General features: G+C 27.4%; 1 protein-coding gene across 1 annotated transcript in view; it reads left to right on the top strand.

Annotated features, from left to right (window-relative positions):
• Nucleotides 1-12,847, top strand: part of LOC105625765 (vitellogenin receptor-like) — a 23,773-nt gene extending 10,926 nt beyond the window's left edge. The window contains exons 8-29 of the mRNA XM_012207085.1: nt 839-1,013; nt 1,433-1,634; nt 1,716-1,907; nt 1,991-2,111; nt 2,277-2,426; nt 2,535-2,805; nt 2,904-3,121; nt 4,489-4,656; nt 5,643-5,770; nt 6,778-6,899; nt 7,203-7,396; nt 8,421-8,485; nt 8,885-9,120; nt 9,324-9,622; nt 9,875-10,114; nt 10,187-10,339; nt 10,505-10,650; nt 11,030-11,121; nt 11,772-12,003; nt 12,126-12,312; nt 12,411-12,518; nt 12,789-12,847. Coding sequence (XP_012062475.1) covers nt 839-1,013; nt 1,433-1,634; nt 1,716-1,907; nt 1,991-2,111; nt 2,277-2,426; nt 2,535-2,805; nt 2,904-3,121; nt 4,489-4,656; nt 5,643-5,770; nt 6,778-6,899; nt 7,203-7,396; nt 8,421-8,485; nt 8,885-9,120; nt 9,324-9,622; nt 9,875-10,114; nt 10,187-10,339; nt 10,505-10,650; nt 11,030-11,121; nt 11,772-12,003; nt 12,126-12,312; nt 12,411-12,518; nt 12,789-12,847 — 3,758 coding nt within the window. The remainder of the gene's footprint in view (nt 1-838; nt 1,014-1,432; nt 1,635-1,715; nt 1,908-1,990; nt 2,112-2,276; nt 2,427-2,534; nt 2,806-2,903; nt 3,122-4,488; nt 4,657-5,642; nt 5,771-6,777; nt 6,900-7,202; nt 7,397-8,420; nt 8,486-8,884; nt 9,121-9,323; nt 9,623-9,874; nt 10,115-10,186; nt 10,340-10,504; nt 10,651-11,029; nt 11,122-11,771; nt 12,004-12,125; nt 12,313-12,410; nt 12,519-12,788) is intronic.
• The last annotated feature ends 10,038 nt before the right edge of the window (nt 12,848-22,885 follow it).

Below are 22,885 nucleotides of genomic sequence, written 5' to 3'. Positions count from 1 at the left end.
TTATTATATATATATATATATATATATATATATATATATATAATGGTAATAATAATGGTTATAAATAATTGTAATTTTTATAATTTGTTATACGATATTATATATCTGCAGTAATGAAACTATGATATTAATAATTAATACAATAATTCAAAATTAACGTCATATTTGCAAAATAAAGTCGATCAGACATGAATGACTAATTCAAAATTAGTAAAAAAGATATTATGATACAAATAATCGACGCATACCTTGAACTGAAAATTGTATAATTTATTCAAAAGAAGTATAATTATAAGTACAAAAAATCACCTTACTTATTTAATCTTATTGATCGAGTTTCACTTAATGTTATTGTTTTTAAATCTAATTTATTTTCTTCTAAGAAACTATTAAAATATTTCAAACTATATAAACTCATTAGCTGTAAGTAATGTAAAAATAATCAATAATGTTTATTTATTTTTTATCTATCATATTTTAACATCTTCCTTGAATTATTATTAATTATTTTTATATTTTTACATTGACGAAGACTTTGTATAGTTCAAAACTTTCATAATTAATCGAAAGAGAATAAATTTTATTTATTAGATTATAAACATTCTTTCCTACTCGTTTACTGACCCACATATTTTTAAAACTATAATAAGATTTATATACATATATAATAACATTTACATTTAAATATATAAAATTTAAATATATAAAATTATATATTATTAATATTTATAACGAAAGAGAATGTGTCTCATTTTTTTAGATGTACTTTAAGATAAAAGTTGCATATTCTAATTGTTTATTACACCTTTTAAATTTTCTACATTTTTCTTGTATAAAGGCGTGTCAAGGATATCAGCGATAGCCATAGATTGGATCACAGAAAATCTATATTTTACGGACAAGATTAATCATCGTATCGGAGTTTGCAAAATCATCAAAAAATACACAAATTGTACTGTATTAATTGATAATATTGATCAACCAATGGGAATTGCTTTATTACCAACTCGTGGGTAAATATTACACTTTTTGTAAAAGTTATTCTTAAATTTTATTATTTCTTGATAACCTAAATGATCTTATAAGAAACATTCTTATAACAAACAGAGAAAAGAAGAGAAAAAAGAAGAGATTCTTATTAATTAATTTACTTTTTAATTATTTTTTTAATGATCTAATGATCAAATAAAAACATCAAAAAAAGAAAGAAAGTAAAAAAATTCTTATTAATTGATTTATCTGGATCTTATCTTTATTTTACTACAAATAGGATTTAATGAACACTATTATTTTATAAAATATACTGATAAGATAATTGTTATTTTCAATATTGAAATCAAATATTAAACTTTTTCAATTATAGAAGATAGAATTATAACAACATAAATAGAAACTTAAATAGAAACATATTAAGCATATGTTACATTTATAGGAAAATGTATTGGTGTGATTGGAGTTCTAATCCACATATAGCAGTGGCGGGAATGGACGGCAAAAACATCCGTATATTTGTCTCTGAAAATATAAAAGCGCCGAGAAGCCTAACTATTGATTATCAAACTAATCGATTATATTGGGTGGATTTCAAATTAAGAAAAATCGAATCAATACGTTTAGACGGAACTGATCGAAGAGTCAATATTTGTTCTTTTTTAATTATAAAATATTACACTGAGATTCTACGAAATACATTTATATAATTTAATTATTTACAGCTTGTACTACATAATATAACATACAACCCATTCTCACTGGCAATCTTCGAAAATAAATTATATTGGATCGACATGAAATCCAATGCGATACAGTCATGCAATAAATTTACTGGAAAGGATCGGAATGTCTTATTTCGAAGTTTACATCATCCTTATAATATGCACATCGAACATGCAGCACTGAAGCCTAAAGTACGCATAATATCATGATGTTGTTTTTCCATTATAAAAAATAGATCGCAAAAAGTTTGCATTATCTTTCAATCAAATTTCAGATTAACAATCCATGTCTTTCCAATCCGTGTTCCGAATTATGCATGCTAAATCAGGAGAATGGATACACATGCGCTTGTACTTTGGATAAGAAATTAAACGTCGACAATCATACCTGTCAAGGTTTAAATTCATTAAAAATTTAAATAGAACATATTAACAAATTTATAGAACATATTAACATATTCTGCATATCAAAATTGAGATGATAATAATAATGAATAATGCTGTCACATATCTTATTAAATAAGCATTCTTGAGTAAGCATGAGAGTATATATAATTTCAGAGATGAGAAAGAAGCAACATTTGCTGATAACTAATGGATACAAAATTGTAGACTATTATGACGGAATGATAGGAAAGCCGAAAGTGGAATATGCAATATCATTTATACGCCTTGGATATTTAATAGACATGGCAGCTGATCCGATTACTGGTATATATATATATATATATATATTAGAATTTGTTTTTTAAATTATAAATGGCTATTTAACAATTGATTTTTGTTGTTACCAATTTTTACAATTAAAAATTTATTTAGGTCAGATATTTATATTACACACTGAATGGTCGAGATCAGTATCAGCTATCAAGCGTTTTGATCCTGTCAGAGATATCTTTGAAAACATCATATCGATGAATAAATCAAATGATTATAGCGGGATAGCATTTGATTATATTCGTAATAATTTATATATACTAAACGCACATAACAGATCAATCGAGGTCCACAATATAAAAACCTTGGCAATGACGACTTTTTATTTTAATGATCTTGTTCCTAATTCTATTACATTGGTGCCTGAAGAAAGGTATGGCGTTATTAAATTGATGATTTATCATTTACAAAATAATAGTATTTGTTAACAAAATAGATATCAAGAAAATATTATATATATAAATATTGCAGCAAGATGTATGTAGCGTTCGTGAAAGAATCCTCTCTAGAAGATTCCCTAAAAATGAAATATTTTGTATATGAAATGCAAATGAACGGACTCGGTAAAAGAAAGCTGCTTATGGAAGGTGCTTATTTCAAAGGTTCAAGAATATCAATGTGTTACTATAGAGATAATAAAACACTCTTCATGAATGATGAATCTAATATCTTGTTGCACTCGGCTGAAGGTTTGCATTTTAGTTTTTATAAGTGTTTAAATCTTGAGTTATGTCTCGCAAATGCATGTTTAAATTTTTAAATATATTTTATTATATAATTTATTGAATTAAAATTTTAATGCTTTAGTGTAATATACTTAAATTTAAAAAATTTATATTATAAATATTATTTATTTAAGAGTACTTGTACAGTTGTCTACAAATTGATTGCCTACGTTTGTTGACAGTTTTTTTTGTTGATTCATTTGCATATAAAAATTATTGCCTACATTTCGATTACCTACATGCAGGATTGGCAAGTAACGCGTTACTTATAACGCCATTGCTTTGTTGAATATTATCTTGTTATAATAACGATAATAATATTTTGAATTTTTTTATGACGGTAATGATTACATTAAAATTAAAAAAGTCAAGCGTTACTTGTAACAAGTTAAAAACATTCGTTATTGGAAAAAATAACTCCTAATTTGTAACACGTAATGGTGACAAGTTACTTTTCAAAGTGACTCTTTTAATTTAAACACAACCTTAACATTTTTAGTTAGCGTTACTGTTATAAAAAAATTGCAACATCATCATCAAATTGTTTATTATAAAAAAGTGATGGCAAAATAACTGAAAAGTACGTTTGTCAATTCTGCCTACATGCACTATTGTGCACAAATACAAAATAAGAGAAAAAGGCACTTTTGCAAATACATCACTATTGTGTACAAATTACATTGCTCACATAACATTATTATCTACAAATCGATTGCCTATTTTTACACACAAAAATTTCAGAGATGAGTAACGTTATATGTGAAATAGTGCCTTTTTCTCTTAATTTGTGCGCAATAGTGCCTTTTTCTCTTAATTTTATTTATATTTGTGCATAACAATACATGTATACATAGAAAATTTTCTTTTAAAATTTACTCTAAAAGTATGGTAGTTGTGTACAAAAGTATGTTATTTAAAAAATTTTTAACATGCACATTTCAGTAAAATTAATCAAACTTATTTATAAACTTATACTTTTATTCTAGTTTTATTAATGAATAAAAGAGATTTACATTAAAATCTCTTCGAAATTCAATGTTGTCTCACGATTATTATATTTTCAGAGTAAACTCTAAGAAAAAATTCTCTCCATTGGCAATACTTTTTTTGCGCAAACGAACTGACAAATATGGTTAAGCAAACGATGCTATAGGCAATCGATTTGTAAGTAAAAGGAGCCATCTCATTTAAATTAAGTAAATCCGAATTTAGAGAGAGAACGAAATTTACTAAAACTAAAAAAGCTTTTTTCTCAGTGTATGTACAATAATTTATTATGAAAAAATACGTTTGTATGAATATTATAAAAATATAACGCATGTAATTTTTAGGCACACGTAAGTTCCGTACTAACATAACACAGCCTTTAAGTCTTACTATCATGGGCAACAATATCTATTGGACTGAAAAGGGAAATACTCGACAAAAATCACAGAAATTATACACGACAAATGTTAAAAATACTTTTGATCTGAACCATAAGAATATAATTGTTTTGGGTAAGTTCCTTGTTTAATAAAGTACAATAGAGGAGAAGGTAGTATTATGGCACCCCCCCCCCCCCACCCCGCAGTTACATTTTACACAATAATTTTTTAATAATCTAAAAAATATTTTAATTTAAACTTGATAATTACATTTGTTAAAATATTATCGAAATCGTTTTTGGACTTAAGGTTACGAAATATTTATTACTTAGGACACTATTATATAATAAAAATGTAACGATATTACATAATAACTTGAAGAAAAACATGGATGCGGTAATGTGGCCTTCCATAAAAATAGCCTTAAAAAATTAGTTTTGTTCAGAAAACAGTATTTGATTATAAAATTAAAAGTAAAACATTTTAAAATGTATGCAAATAAATGTATGTATTATATTTACATTCACATAACTTCTGTACATAAGTTCTGCTCAGCCTAAAAATCTAGTACTGAAAATAATATACACGTAATATAAACCATAGATTAATTGTGGAGCTCGATTATCAAATAATTATTTTGATATGAAAACCTTAAAAAAGAGACCGTGAGTAATCAATACTCATAAAGGATCACATTAACAAAATATCATGCTATTATTTAAATTTACGTTAACACAAAATATATACAGTCAAATAAAATGATAAATAGAAAACAATACATTCAAAAATATATATTTGTGTGATAATACGTGCAAATTTAGGAAAAATGAGGAAGTAGGTGTAATTAAATGCTAAAATGTACCTCAGAAACGTTTCAAAATAACTTAAATACTTAAAAGTAAGAATGCGTTATAATAAGTGTTGGCTATTGAGTATTGGTATATTTAGATTTACAGCCAGTGTAACGGCGAGCTACTGAACAAATAATAAGTAATTATTAAAATTTAATTATTAAAATATAAAACGGAGATATTAAGGGAGGCCACAATATCTACACTAATCATAATACCTTCTCTACATACACAGGATTGATAATCAATAAAATGATATCTTTTTAGGTACGTTACTAGAAATTTCGTTTATAGTAACTTTGAGTAAAGATGCTAAATTTGATCACGATTGTCAGAAAAATAATGGAAATTGCTCACATGTGTGTTTGCCTTCTTCGAATACTTCTAATACTTTCGTAAGTATACAAGTTTTACATAGGCGATGCAATTATATGCCGTTATAATTATTCGACAAACGCAATATAAACATTTCATATACAATTAACATTTTTGATATATTTATGACATATGTTGTTTAAGGGGAGACCTCACTCCTGACACTAACAAATCAGTTCTAACTTTGTGAATTTTTTGAGGAGAAATGAATAACTTGATTCAAAAACTAATTTAAGGGTTTCACTATATCTTCTAGTGTAGAAAATAATTTTTTCATCTTGTTTGAATGACAAAATGGCGGCTTTCTGATCCAATTATGGAAACACTTCTTGTGAAATAGGGATATCTCAAGCGATATACATGATTTCGGCAAAACAGTGCAATCTATACAAATTAAATAAAAATGGCATCATTTACACTGTTATAGTTATCGTCTGATGTAAAGATTTTTTTAAAATATTGATTTCTTTTGAAATGGCGATGAAAAAAAGTTGCAATTTTTTCGAAAAAAAAAAAATTTCTTTAATTGTCGATTAAAAAAAAACTACAAAATATTTTGCAAAAATCCTACGTCAGACGATAGAGAATGTTAGCTAAGAATATTTAGTTAAAATTTTAAGTCAATTGAATAAAAACTTTTTGAGTCATCATGTACACTGTTTCGGAAAGTGCAGTTTTTTTGAGAAAATTTAAAGTTTAAAGTTGAAATAAAAGTTGAGTTTGAAATATTACATAACTGTGTCACAGCAAGAATTTCCGTCTTATCATTAATCTGCGATACCTGTTTCATAAAGTTGACCTTCTGCCAACTCATCTATAGATGGCATCCAGAACTTATATTTTGATAGGTAGTTCTATAAATCTGCAGACCCGGGCAGATAAAAGAGGCGAAATCGCTTTGGCCTGCCGTAGCTCATTGGGCGGTGCAAGGCCTTTCAGGAAAATCATTTTCTCAATTTAATCTCATTTACGAAATGATACTATTTGTTGAAGAAATGGATATTCAACGTGATATTTTAATTTCTAGATTTGTGCTTGTCCTCCTGGAATGGGACTCTCATATGACAATCGTACTTGCATTATGCATGAATGTCTTGCGAACGAATTTAAGTGCAGCGAACACAATGTCTGCATATCAAAGAAAAATGTGTACGTTTAATTAGTATTTTTAAATAACATACTCCATAATTAAAAAATTTATTCCCCGTACATTGGAAGTCAATGTGTTAACAGTTATTATATGTTCGATTTTAACATTACATTTTATGTTGTTTATTATGCGAATTTATCGAGATTGACTTACTTATTTTGAATACATATTTTTGTACCTTTATATTTAATTTATTTTTTCTTCAAACCAAAGGAATATTTACTATTCCATTTTCTCTTTCTTGTAGATTTTATATATAATATAAATATTATTAATATTTATAAATCTTACAATTTATTTAGGTGCGATGGTATTGCACATTGTCCGAATGGTGAAGACGAGACCATAGACTGCTATGAAAAAAAGATATGTAAGAAAGATCACTTTACATGTACAAATGGCGAGTGTATTGATATAAAAGATCGTTGTAATGGGTATTACGATTGCATTGATCATTCGGATGAAAAGAATTGCAAAAGACCGAAATGCAGAGAAGGTAATTACGATGATAAATGTCCCATGCATTTTTGTTCTTCTTTTTAACCTTTAATTATATCTGAATGCAAAGATTGAAGGAATATTTGAATGAAACCATGCTCTTTATCTCTCTGCCCGTTTCTACAGATATAGTTTAATTTTAATCTTGGTTTAACTAATTCTTTATCTTAATGCAGTTCTAAGGATTAAAAAAGAATAAAAGTTGACCGAGATTAAAATTAATTTACATTGGAAGAAACGGTGAATGTACTTCGACTAAACTCATATTACACACAGTACACTTTAGCCTGAGGATATCGCAAATTGTTCCATATTGGCAAAGTAATCCCATCCGAAATATCTAAAGAAAATATCAAGTAAAACAACATAAAATATCATAAGATATCCTATTGATCCTTAAGATATTAATAAGATGTAGTAATAAGATATGGTAAGATATCTTACCATATTCAAATCTTTCTACCACACAACACAGTTCTCCAAGAAATGTCCTGAGATTGCCTCAGAATACAGCAAAAATTTGCAATTCGAGGGTGTCAAAATCAAACTAAAAGATAGAAATAAAGAATGTCATCGTTATTTCGGACACAACATGCTGCGTGCCAATTAAGATATATCTCATGAAACTTACAGATTTTATTATATTAAATATTATAAGACTGTATTCGAAAACATTATCCGGATGTCCCCGTGTATCATCTTATCCTTGTTTAACATTAGTTGAACAGCAAGAACAAAACGATACACAGCACATTTTATCTTAGGAATGTCCAACGGATGTCATTTTGAGATAATTTTGATATCTGGAAAGTCTCAGTTATACAATGGATATCCAGGGGATGTATCCGCATGTCTGAGATCTTATGGAGATTTTAAATGATATCCGTGAGATATCCAAAGAAATCTATAAGACATCACAAGCGTATATGCGCGTGTTGATATCCCTAGAATAATGTATGCTGTGTGGAATAGTCGCAATTGTTCATAATAATTTATTCATAATAAGTATAAATTCTTTTTAGATGAATTTCAATGTCGTGACGGATTAATCTTTTGCATATCGGAGAGGTTTATATGTAACAATATAGTAAGTAGCATTTATATCATACTTTATCCTTTTAATTCACTTACCGTATTTATTACATGTAATTTTTTTATTTTCTAAGAATAGATGTTATTAGCATTGATGTTATTAGCTTGATAAGGTTGTTATCAGGTTGCAAGTCAGGTTACAGTCTTGCAAAAAAGCTACCCGAATGAAATTACACTTTAAGAAACTACGTCTCTACATTTTCAAATTAAAATATATGAACTTTTTTATTAATTTCTTTTGTATACAGCACAGTTTATTTTAGCAATTTTGTAGCAATTGTATTGTCCTACTACCTAAAAACGTTATAGCAATATTCCTTCTGCAATTCAGTATGTGCTATATGTTTTATTCAAGATGACAATGTTATTTTATGTAATTTTGTTTGTATTTAAGTCTAATTGTGAAGACGGATCGGATGAAACACACGAGGCATGTAAATCAATACAATGTTTAGAGGAACAATTTCGGTGTAATAATGGTTATTGTATATCTGGTTCGCTGATGTGCGATGGTTTCTATGATTGCCTCGATAAAAGCGATGAAGTATTATGCCCACATTCTTTAGATAATTGCAACAAAAACGAATATCAATGTTTCGACACTAATTTGTGTCTTTCTAAACAAGTAAGGTAAATCATTTCATTTATAATATAAGAGAGTAAGTCGGGAAATAACACACGAATATCAAAATTTGCCTTAAATTATTTATTCTTTGTGAAGATTTCTTCAAATTGCAGAATTTGTTATGCAAGCGGATAATGAATGTTAGAAAATAAATTACAATCTTAATCTTAAAAATTTTCTATCTTCATCCATTTTTTTTTTCTTGCAGATGTAATGGCGTATTTGATTGTCCGAAATATGATGACGAGTATGGCTGTGAAGTGTGCTCGAACGATGAATTTAGTTGTGATGGAATGAAGTGCATTCCGAAGAGTTGGGTATGCGACAAAAAGATTGATTGCGACGACATTTCAGATGAGAAAGATTGTGTCGATGGTAAAAAAACCACCATGGAATATACCAAATGCCATGAATTCAAATGTTCTATTGGTACTTGTCTGCCGTACTTGAAAGTATGCGACGGTATTCAAGATTGCCCAGACGGCAGCGATGAAAATGAAAAGTGCCGTATGTTATTAATTTTTCTTAAGTTACATAATTTTAACTGCTGAAAATGCTTTTAACGAAAAATTTGTCAATTAATTTACAATATTTTTGTCTTCGAAGAATTCGCTAAAATTGGCTTTTTTTATGTAAGTTTAACATTTCTCACTAATAATTAAAAAAAAAGTGTCAACAAAAGAGACAAAATCCCAGAATTTCTGAAAAATTTATGCAAATTAATTTGCGTTATTTACTGCGTCATATTTTTCTGTATAGGGACCGCTTGTTCAATAGACAATCATTGTGAAAATCTTTGTTATAAAACACCAAAAGGCGATGTTTGTGGCTGTCCAGATGGATATCGTTTAGCTGCTGATGCGACTTCTTGCGAGGACATAAATGAATGCGAAAATGATGTTTGTTCGCAATTTTGTCGAAATACAGTAGGTTCTTTCGAATGTTTTTGTGACGACCATCATGACATCGATATCGATGGAGTTTCTTGCAAAGCTATCGGTAAATGCATAGCTAATTAAACGTTTATACATATTATTTAGAACAATAAATTATTATATAATGATTATTTAGGGCCACCAATGGAATTCATCACCATTACTGATAATGATATTAGAAAGATATCATCTAATTTACATTCGATTGATGTGATCTATTCATTATCGGATTTCAGTATAAATGGATTCGACGTGAATGCAATCCACGATTCTATTTATTGGAGTAACAGTTAGTTTCTTTTTGTTTTAATCTTATATAAATCAAGTTAATTAATTACGATGTCTAGAACGATTAAAGCACATGTGAAGATTCAAAAGACTTCTGAAAAAGGATTGGAAAAGTCTTTCAAAAGAATTATGTTATTCTATAAATGTAAAAAAACAATAATTATAGGTGAATTTGGCACTATTAAGAAACTTAAAATTGGAACGAAGGAAATATTCACAGTACATACTACAGAGCATCCGCAGGCACTCGCGATTGATTGGATCACCGATAATGTCTATGTCAATGATAATGGTCATTCGAATACGATTCAGGTATATTTTTTCTCAACATCTCTTTTTCTTTTTACGTTAAAGTCTTTGGCCTGTGTTACATCTCTCTTATATGCTGTGATGCACATGCTGATTATTTAATTGTCATAATTATATGGAACCTATAGTTTTAATGACAGTTCGGAACAGCGCATTTTTCCAGAGATGTTTTTGTGGGCAAGGATATTCTCGAGAGATTGCCGGTCTTCTCCGAGAGAAGACACGAGCGTAATTATTTTAGTTCTTACTGGGATCGAACTCAGGATCTCAAATCCAGGATGATAGACAGTGCGCTGTCTGTCATGCTACGTTCACGTTCCTTAACGTCTTGTTAACAACAGAATATCCTAATCTGAATACTTATTTAATTATTTTGTTAAAGGTGTGCAATTTCGAGAAACAAAGATGTGCGCCTTTGGTAGAGATAGAAGATAAGGCAAAAGTAGGATCCCTTTTAGTTGACTCGATTAATAGGTATCTTTTTATTCCTCTTAGTTTTTTTTATTTTCATTTATCTGGCATATTTACCGAGATAGCAAAACTCTAATAGTATGCTTACAAATTCAATGATATAGAGCGAATTTCTATCAAATGTATTCGCTTTAAGCTTAGTTTCTGTTGTTACGACTTGTCAACCAAGTATAAACAATAGAAATGCATTAGGAATGGAACATACTTCGATTTCATGATATGATAATGCATACTTTGTTCGTTTTCTGATACATTTCTACCAATATTAGAAAGGCAGTAGATTTGTATTCTATTGTTGCTAGACTAACATAATATGCAATACATCTCCCTATATTTCTTGGATTGAAATCTCACTCTCTAAGGCTAAGTTGTTCCATCTTTCGATAAACTCATTCTCTTACTCTCTTACTTTCTCGTACTCTTACCCTTTTACTTTTTTGTTTATTTATTAGATAAATTATCATATACAATTTATCTAATGGATAATTTATCTGATTGTGGAATAACCGGCCCTTAGAGTGGGATTTCACTCCAAAAGTTTAAAGAGATGATTTGCAATACATGCGGTAAATTTGTCTATCTGGATACAAATGATGGACATTAATGACTTTTGTTAGAATTTTCAAAATTTAAATTTGCTCATGATGTTGTAGATGGCTATTTTGGTCTCAAATAACTTTGGAAACGGACAAACCATTTAGCAAAATATGTCGTTCAGATATGATGAGCGCCGATATAAAAATTATTGATTTTGATGTAGGCTTCGTAAGCGGGATGACACTCGATTACATAAAATCTAAATTATATTGGTTGGATAGTTTTAATAATGCTATCAAATTATCTAATTTGGATGGAAGCCAACGCAGCACGTTCTTAAGAATGAATGTATGTTAATTCATTATATCCATTTTTTTTAATTTAAGTCAGAAACATGTTAAAAACATTGTAAAATTTGCGTGAATATTTAATTCTTTTCTTCTTTAAAACAATATTTTTTTCTTTTTTAGATGCATCATCCGTTAAGCATTAGTATTTATGAACAGTCACTTTATTGGTTAACGGGTATAAATGGTCAACTGCGACGTTGTAAATTGTATGGTAACAAATTGTGCGACATATTAGATATAGACACAAATAATATTCACAGACAGTTTGCCATTCTGCATATTTCCAGGCAACCTTTTAATTGGTATGGTAAGATCTCTAATAATCTCAAAATCAAATTCTTATTATGTATATTAATTTTTATAGAGTTATTAAGTAAAGTTAAATTATACTTTTTTTAGATAAAGATAAAAATCTTTGTGACGAAGAATTTTGCGATTACATGTGCGTTTTGTTGAAGGAAAATGCAACATGTATTTGTTCAGATGGTAAACCGATAAAATCCAATACAACTTGTATGATAAATAATAAATCATTAATTGAAAATACACAACATACAAGTATTTATATTATAACAATAACTGTATTACTAATTGCTGTTTTATTATTATGCATTTACAACTGCTATCAGAGAAGTAAATTCCAGTGGAAACTAGTAGATAACTTAAAGTACGTCTTAAATTTAGTTTATTTTAATATTTAATTGAAATAGGAATTTTTCTTTAAGAATTATATATATAAATGTCATTAGCATATAATTAAAATTGTACAATATATAATTGCAGCATTCACCGCATTCGTTTTCAAAATCCGTCGTATGGTCAAAGAGATGAGGTTGAGTTAACATTCAATTCGACAATTGAAGACAGATCTCCTGAACAGCACGAATACGTCAATCCTCTTGATGATGAATTTGTAAGTATGAAGGTAACGTAATAATTTTACACTTAGACACATAATATTACTTTCTGTGACTATATCGCTTATGTGATTATATTTATTCGAATTATAATGTGCATTATGTAAATTTCTGTGCATTATGCACGGAGTACATATACGTACGCGTGATTTCAAAAAATAACTATGTTCATAGTTAAAAAGATAATTTAATCAACTGTTTAAATTCATATAAATTATTACAGACTTAACTTAATTCAGCATTCTTTTTGTATTGTAGGCTGCGATGAAAAATAATGGAAAAAACAAACAGAAATCAGGCGCTCGGAAGTGAGATGTTGAAGAGACAGAATTAGATTCGTGTGTTGTTCTTCTTTGTACATGCAAAATAATTTAACTACAATAATAAAGATATCTCAAAAATTAATTTGTTAAAAATTATTGAAACTCAGTTATAACATTTTATAACAAAACATTTCTTTAAAATTTTAAAGTTTATTACTTTAGTTATCAAGGTGAATGTGCCTATAAATACTACATACTATGCGCGCACGCGTACAAGATGATTTCAGATCTAACGCACCACCTGCTAATGGTAGATTTCTGAAATTATTCTGGGATAAAAAAGTTCTAATATCAAACAAAATGTCAAGATTGTCATAGTTTTTGAATTATTGTAATCATTTAAACCTAACAAATTATACCATCTAAAAGGAAAATGTTAAAAAAGTATCATTTTTGATGTACGTTAAGGTACATCTGAATAGACCTTGGAAAATTATAATAGGGTCCTCAGAAAATAAGAAATTATATTAGGAAATTATATTATTATATTATATATATCGTATTTGGATAAACGATATTGCAAAAACTCCCTATTAATTACTAAAAAATCACCGAATATTGGTTTTCAATAATTTTTTACTCAAATACTATCAACTTTACAAAAAAACAGCAAGAGACAATTATTTATTTTCTTCTCATAGAGCTCTTTTTTCAGAATTTTTTATCAACTTTTTACTGCATTTTTTCATTTTCATAAACTACTTTTAGCAGCATGAGAAAGTACGATACTAAAAAATTCTGAGAACTCTAGGAAAAGAAAATAAACAATTTTTGTCATTTGCTTTTTTTCTGTAAAGTTGATAGTATTCGAGTAAAACATTATTGAAAACTAATCGGCCTTCGGCGATTTTTAGTAATTAATATCTTGTTAATTATTGCAAAAATTATAAAATGGTAGAGAACTTTTCGACTCAGTTTAGTTCGATCTATCCCTATGTGAGAATTTTACTTACGTTACTTATCAAACATCCTATGTATGAATGTCATTTTACTATATTTCTATATTTTACTATATTTTACTATATTTTTTTACTATATAAGCAATTCTATATTCAAGCATGTTCTCATCACTTTTCGAACAAATAATTGTTATTTCTTGTTTTCTGAGGATTCAAACAATATGATTTTCCAAAATCTATTCAGATATACTTTGGGGGCTAAAATCGACACTTATTTAACTTCTCCTTTGCACGTTCAAGTATGCAAAGTACTAAAAGTAATAGTTCGTAGTTGCCTTTTATTAATATTGATTGCATAGGCGAAAATAAAATTACTGATATTTATAATTATCTTAATATTTATTAAGTTAAAAAAAATTCAGCCTGATAATAAATTTGATCACTAAGATCTCTCCTTATGATAAAGTTAGTATCCGATATAAAGAAGAAACAATCTTCATAGGAAAGCAAACTATTCTGATTCTGTGTGAAATTCATAAGATCCATTCGCAAAGTAAAGTTAATCCGTCAAACATCAGCGTTACAGGAGGATGTGAATTCCGAATTTTTATATTCATACATTCCTCTTTCTTTTGTAAAATTACTGTTTAGTGTGTAATAGAAATAACAATATTTATGTGAAAATATAAAAAATAATTAAAGGGATAATTTTCGCATTGTTCATTTTAGAGAAAAACAGGTTTGGAAAAATGTTAAAAAAAATTGCTCATACAATTACGCATGATTTTATATATAATTGTATATAAATAATTTTTGTACATTTCTTGAAATTTTATTTTTTCTAAATAATGTAAAGATTATCCTTTTAATTATTTTAATATTTTCACATTGCTATTGTTAGTTCTATTACACTAAAAAGTAATTTTATAAAAGAAAGAAGGAACATGTATGAACATGAATGGGCATATTTCATATAAAATTATGTGTGTTTATACATATTTATACATATTCATGTGAAAAATTTTTTACTGGGAATCAAGTGCAAGTTTTGTAGATTAAAAAGTCTACAAAACTTGTGCTTGATTATATTCGCACGTGCCCTTGGCATGAGAGTGGCAGTGACCATGCTGGCCACCTCATGCAGCAACGTCTCAGTGAAAGTTCCGCTTCTTATCAAAACATCGATATGATTCCATAGTTCAAACTAAAATTCCATTGAATTATTTTTATGAAAAGTCCGATAACTTCAACGGCACTCCCGAAACATAAATAACGCGACGAACATTGTAGTTCATTCACTTTCAAATAAAACTAGATAATCGAGGATACGTTAGTTTCCTCGTTGTTGAATTTTTACGAAAAGAAGGATTTTACTCATGTAAGTTAAAAAGTTATTTAGATATATCATTCAGATAGATCCGAAAATTTTTAGATACTTAAGAAGAACCGTTCTTTTCGTGAGTAATGAGTTTCCACCATTTAGGTCGTATTTATCAGAGGGAAGATTCATTTGAAAAATGTAATATATAGTATACAGCTATTATCTATAATACTATATGCAATTATCCATTAATTTTTAGAAATAAATATCAATCACACGACAATTCATCACCATTGCGAAATAAATTCAGAGCAGATAAGAAGACTGAACCTCTTATTATGATGTCTATAGGATATATGTAGGATATATGTCAATAGAATGACTTGAGATTAATAAAAAAGAGGAATATGTCTTTTATTATCGACAAATAATTCCAAAGTTATATATTTAATTTTTTATACGGATCGTATAACGAAAGATGCGCAAAAACGAAAAATTAATTAAATTATTAATTACACAAACTAGATTAGTTCTGAAAGTAGGAATAGCATGAATTAAATTATTTGCATGAAAGTATTTATTATAGCGTTGCTTTTTATGACTCGTGTGATACTGTTCGAAGTATAATCGAGTATTATACTCAAGCGAGAGAAAAATTTTACGATAAATAAAAATAATTCGTAATTATCGCGAAAGTAGTAACAAATATTGTTTTTCATTGTTTTGATTCCAAATGAATAAACCGTACGAACTTATAGTTATCTGTTCCATGATATACGATTGTCATCTCGGTCATTTTATAAATAATCAATCGTGCAAGCTAATAATCGTATACTATGAGTATTCATAAAATACAACGTTCGTATTTGTCTCGCATTTGTCGCGATTATTTTTCAAAAAGAAATATAAAGAATAAAGGCACGCAGCGCGGATATCTGATTACAGGATTCGATCGCATTTGAGAGATAAAGTTATTTAAAATATACATATATTAATAAAAAAGATAAAAGGGATATTTAATATTTATTATTTTAAATAAGTTCGCCGGACGACAATCGACGCCGGGCGAAGACGAAAATATGTATACTTAGCGTATATTTTTTTCTTTTTTAAAGAAGTTTTTTAAGAACTATTTTAAATTTTTATTTCTTTATGCAATACTAAGTGTAAAAAGAAAAAAATCTTCATTTTTGGATAAAATATATTTTAATCTGAATTCTTTTAATTTACGATGATTGAATTGTTACAAGTAGAGCGATACTATTTGACTGTTAACCTTTGTCCACGATACTAGAAACCGCTCCGAAATCTAAAATACAGAAAGAAACAACAAGAAATATCAAATCACATTTGATAAATTTAGTCACATGACCAATGAACTTTCTCCGTCTCGGATGGATTTCTATATCGGACACAAAAAGTTAAGAGCATAAACACTTGCATAACATATATAATAAGAAAATGAACCTTCCTTTATTTTCTTTCTTTCCAAGAAATAAAGAACTGTGATTTTCATATGCCTTATGCATTATGCTTTATATAAGAATCTGTGCTCTTGGCTTTAAGCTGTATCAGTATTGAAATCATCAATATTTATGTTCTAACTAAATTCATATATCACTCTTCGACCTTCGTTAAATATTTCTCGATGGTATAGACATTTTTATGTTTAATAATATACAATCTGAGATACTGTGTAGACGTAATGGTACAAAGGAAAATGTTAAGTATATTGGATATAACATTTATAATAATTTAAAAAATAACATATTCCAATGCAAGATTGTTCTTATACAAATTATACATTAAAATTAAAAGTGCACTTATTTCGTGCATAAATATTTCATGATGAAGACATAGATCGCAGAAATATCGTCCGATATAGTGTTATTTCAAGAAAAGAAGAAAGATACACTTAAAATGTAAGATTTATAATATATCTCTTTTGAACAGATATCTTGTAAAGGAGTTAAAGAGGCATCTTAAACGTAAACATCCACAAATAATAGAAAAAAATATAAAAAAAAAATTTAAACATTCTTCGATATCGACATATATCATATTAAACACATCAAATGATAAACTGAAGTGCACGATTTGTTTTTACATGTTTAATGTATTGCAAAATGATACAGATGATTTAGCATGTCATTTGGTCAAACATGGCTTAAATAAAAAACTAAGAAAATACTGAAGAAAATAACATACAAAGAGATACGAAAAGTAAAAGTTGGATATGGCAACATATTATAATAAAATTCAGAATAGGAAACAGTGTAACATTTGCAATAAAAATTATACTGCGTGCGATGTAAACATCTTGGGAGCACATTTACTTTATGTTCATCAAATATGTCCTGATGAAGAAATAATCAAACAAAATAATCAAAGTGGCAATATTTCACAAAAGAAGGAAGATATGCTTCAAAAATTTGCAACTCTTCCTTTAAATATGGATATAATGTAAATCACTTAAAGCAACATACATGAAAAAAAGTATCTGCTAATAATCGAGAAAATACAAAACAAATTTAAACGTTCGTGGAGATCGGAAAATTTTATATTGAATACATCAAATGACAAACTACAATGCAAAACTTGTTGTAAAAAATTTGATATATTTAAAAATAAAGTAGCTGATTTAGCAAACCACTTGTCTAAACATATCATAAAAACGTCGAGAAAATACTGGAGGAAATGACATGAATATGAATTATCGGAAGAAAATAACGAATAACTTCTTAGATTAATAGACATATTAACATTTAAAAAAATGAAAAAAATTACAACGGTAAATGTTACAAATCCTTGTGTTTTATCCTTTTTTAGTCGCTCCTTTAAAATGCATTCATATAAAAGGAACATATAAGAAACCAAAAATTTAGTATTTGTTTATCATAAAAATTATAAAAATTTGACCTTAATATTTAAACATGTTTTATAAATATCAATATTTCAGTTAAGTAATTCCATTTAGTCAATATTAAAATCAAATAATACAAATTTATTATAATATTTTTACTATAATTGTTTGTTAAAGTGTCTGAGTGAAAAATTTAACTTTGTAATATTAATCATAACGTATTCCAACTTTTTAATCTGTTGTTTAATTTGTTGTTTATTTTTTGTTTGTATTTGCAAATTCACTTTTGAATCATATACAGTGGAGATTCCAATAGATTTTGAAAATATGGAGAAGCAGTTTCAACTGATTGTTAAGTGGAACTATTGAACTGCCACGTTTGATGAATTAAATATTAACTTTCTAATAAGCATGCTGTTTATTAATTGTATTATTAATCATTTATTACGTTATTTAATTATTCACATTTATGTCACAAATTATTGAAATTTTTCTACATATTCATTTTTTATATATCTGATATAATGTTTGTATTAGGATTATAAATATCCAAATATTATAATACTTCCAAATATACTTATAATATATCCAAATATTCAAATCATTCGAAATAATTATTATTACTCAAAAATATTCGAATTACTTGAATGAATTCAAATATTAATCCGGAGAATGAAATCTGAAAATGTATTAATTTAAATCTGAGCTATTAACTTCGAGAATAAAAAATGAATTGTAAAATATAATAATCTAAGGATATGAATAGTTCACAGAATTAATCATAAAAAATTAACGGTGAATATTCGGGTATTCTAATACTAAAATATGAATAATATTTACAGTATAATATTTACTTAGTCTGTTTTATTTATCTTATATAAAATGCTATATAATATGCGCGCGCGCGCATGTAATATATATAATATATAATTAATTTTATATATTAATTTTATTATTATATTTAATATTAATTTTATATATGTATAATTTAAAATATCTAATAATATATTTTAAACAGTGTATTTGCTTTATTTTTGAAAGTTGATGCATGATAAATTGTATAAGAATAAATAACGCAATGCATCTAGACACATTTTTATTTTATATAACAAGATGATGTTTTTTTTGATATGATGGTTTATCAAGCGGTAGCATCGTTACGACAGTGCATAAATAAAAATATAAAACGGATCGCTTGACCGTTTGACATGTGTGAATGTCATTACGTATATGTTCGTACTGGTGCCAATTTACGACGCTACCATTAATTAGTTTTATCTCGAGTTTTGACATCAACAAATTTGAGATTAAAATTACTCAGAAATTAAAATTACAATAAAAAATCTAAAAACACTTTTATTATGTCATCGGTGTGTTTCAATTGCGATTAGTTTGAGTAAAATTGGTGCAGCCGATATCGAGATTTGATGCAACCGCATGTTGCTTGATTTTTTATTATAAATAAGTGTTATCAATCAGGGATCGGTCGTACTTAAAACAATTTTATTTAAATTTAAATAATGTATTTAAAATAAAAAAAATTAAGCAGTTATTGATTATTTATCATTTTAAAGATCTTCTTCTCTAACTAATTTCTCATTTTAAATATTTTTAAATATAATTTCATCTTATCTAAAGTACTTCACTAGATGAAGTACTTTAACACTAGATAAAGTATTATCTAGCATTTTGTCACAACGTTACATTTTAAATAAAAGAAAATATGAAGAAGTGCATCACGGTTACCTGAGTTACTTGCAACGGAATTTTATAACTCGTTATAAAATTGATAACGCTGATAACGATGGTTGCGCAGATGTTTTATATAGTAAAAAAGCTGCGCAACTATCGTTATGAACTTAACGACTGCATAATGAGTTATAGAATATAGGCTCAACTTATACAAGCCTCGGCAATTGAATGACTGTGCGTGCGCAAACACAGCTTGTCGATCTTTCCACATGCCAATCGTGTACAGTGCTGTTTGTCGAAATATTAACCCATTTTATGAAATAAGTAAAATAGCACATCCTTTACATTTTTAACATTCTCTAATTAATAAAGTTTATTGTACGGTTTTTGCTTCAAATCTTATATTCGTTACACATACATTCTCAGTGAGTAAGTTAATATCGATATGATGTCGAAACGACGCAAGTTTGTATGCACGAATTCGGGTGAGTTTTGTTGATATTTTACAATTAAATCAATAGCCAGAGATAAAAATAACCAGAGATAAAAATAATAATACTTATCAATAATTAAAAAATCAATTTTAATAAAAGCTTCAATAATATTATATAATCATAAATATGCAATCGTAGTTTTTACAAACACAACGGATTGAATGAATATGAAAGAAATGCTAGCGAAAACAGAACCCACACGAACTCGAATATGCAAACACGCTCAGTAAGCCGCGCCGCGGACGCGCTTTTATTATAATAAGGTTTTTACTGCCAATAACAGTACAAAATAAAATAAAATTCTCGTTATAGTTTAAGATTGATCGAATATTTTTGTTTTTTATTTGCTGAATTGGATGATTCGTGAAAAAAAATCATAAAAGTAGTCATTTTTCAAGTTTTGACATTTTTTTTATCTCGAAAACTACAGCTTTTAAAAAAAAGTCTAAAGAACAAAAAATGTTCATTTTAATCCAATTAAACTTACGTATTTTTTTCAGAATTTTTATTCGAAGTTTAAATTTTTTATTTACAAAATTGTTTAACCTTTCAACGATCACTTAAAAAAATAAAGTGTATATAGATGTATATAAGGAATCGAATCCAATCATTTTCAATCGATAGAACGTTGATCGGTCAGTGAGCTCAAAATGGGAGTAAATCACTCACCTCTCAGGGGAGAAAATAATTTCGGCTCAATTTTACAGCGATCTTGATTTATTACGTTTTAATCAAATTGTCTTTATTTACAAGTGGCATGCAAGAAAAATCGATGTGATTTTTAATATGGCTTATGTCAATTCAATATAGTTAAGGTAAATACTCAGGAGCCTTAAATTTGTAGCATCGTGATATACATTTCAAGCATCGTAATATACATAACAATTACACAATTTTAATTTTTATATAGAGTTACAAATTATTTGTACATACAAGATATTGAATTATAATATTGAATTAATTTATATTAACATTAATACATATATTTATTAACATTAACATATTTATACATATATACTTATAAATTATTTAAAATACAACGTAATATAATGTAAAAATATATCATCTTTATAATTTCGTAAAATAAAATAATGCACAGTAAAATGTAATAAACAATAAAATTTTCATATTAAGTAAATTAATTTTAACAATTAGGTATACAAAAACTTTTTTTTTTCATATTTTTCAATAATCTCAATCCGTCATTTCTTTAAATCTATCCAGAACGCACATTAAAATGCCATTTCATGCAGCTAATAAAGCTTTTATTCATATTCTATCAATTTTCATATATAGTGAAGTTACGCTCAAAATTCGATATTGTTCAATAGCGAAACATTTCTGAAATATAATACATGTCATGTTCACGGAATCGTATGTCATCTAAGATTAATTTTGGGAGCGAAGCAAAAAAAAATCATGTTCGCTGCGATTTTTGAAAATAGATATTACCCAGTACTTTCTTTTTTAATAATTATATATTAATAATTATATATTAGCAATGGCAACAGCTATGCGTCGCATCTCGAATCTCTGTTGCAACTATAGATAACTGCTATTACAAGGATATATTCTTTTACATACTCGATATATTCTCATTTTCGTAATTCATTTCTATTAAAATGAATTAAAAGTAAGCGAAAATAAATGAGTGTCTTCGTTAATTTAAAGCCAGCAAAGATACGCTCCATGAAAATGAAGCAGGAGGAAAGCGAACAACTTTTGAACGCTGCTTTAATTGTAATATTAAGAGGAATGTTAAAGGAACTTTTTTAATATCAGCGTATCTCTTGATATGAAACATAATTTTTAATGTCGGATTTAATGGTTATATCAGAAGAGTTGTCATGACAAAGTCTCGATAGTTTGCCATTATCTTTCGAAAAGTAACGTTTTCAAATAAAACTGAGTGGATTTGAACTTGGATTTTTGGCAGAGAGCAGAGAGAACATCGTTCTCTATGCCACGATCGCTACGATTGCTTTCTTTCAAACATACATATCATAGATACATACATGTATATATACAATAGAAATTTAATTTTTTAAAAAAATATGTCATTATTATTGTTAAAATGTCTTAATGTTAATTCAATTATAATAAAAATATTTAAAAATTAGAAATAACGTAGATACAATGTCATCATATAAATGATTGTTGATACTAAAGATTTATTTAATTCCCAATAATTCATATCCGATATCCATATGCCTGCATACATATATACAATAAAAAATAAATTTATAATAAACATAATATATGTATATTCTCCCTCCTTCTCTCTCTCTCTCTCTCTCTCTCTCTCTCTCTCTCTCTCTCATAAATTGTACTATCTATTTAATTAAAATTATTCTTCTAGAGATGTATAATT

Source organism: Atta cephalotes (assembly GCF_000143395.1).
Source record: "Atta cephalotes unplaced genomic scaffold scaffold00003, whole genome shotgun sequence".
Lineage (NCBI taxonomy): Eukaryota > Metazoa > Arthropoda > Insecta > Hymenoptera > Formicidae > Atta > Atta cephalotes.
This window is presented reverse-complemented; position numbering and strand designations above follow the sequence as displayed.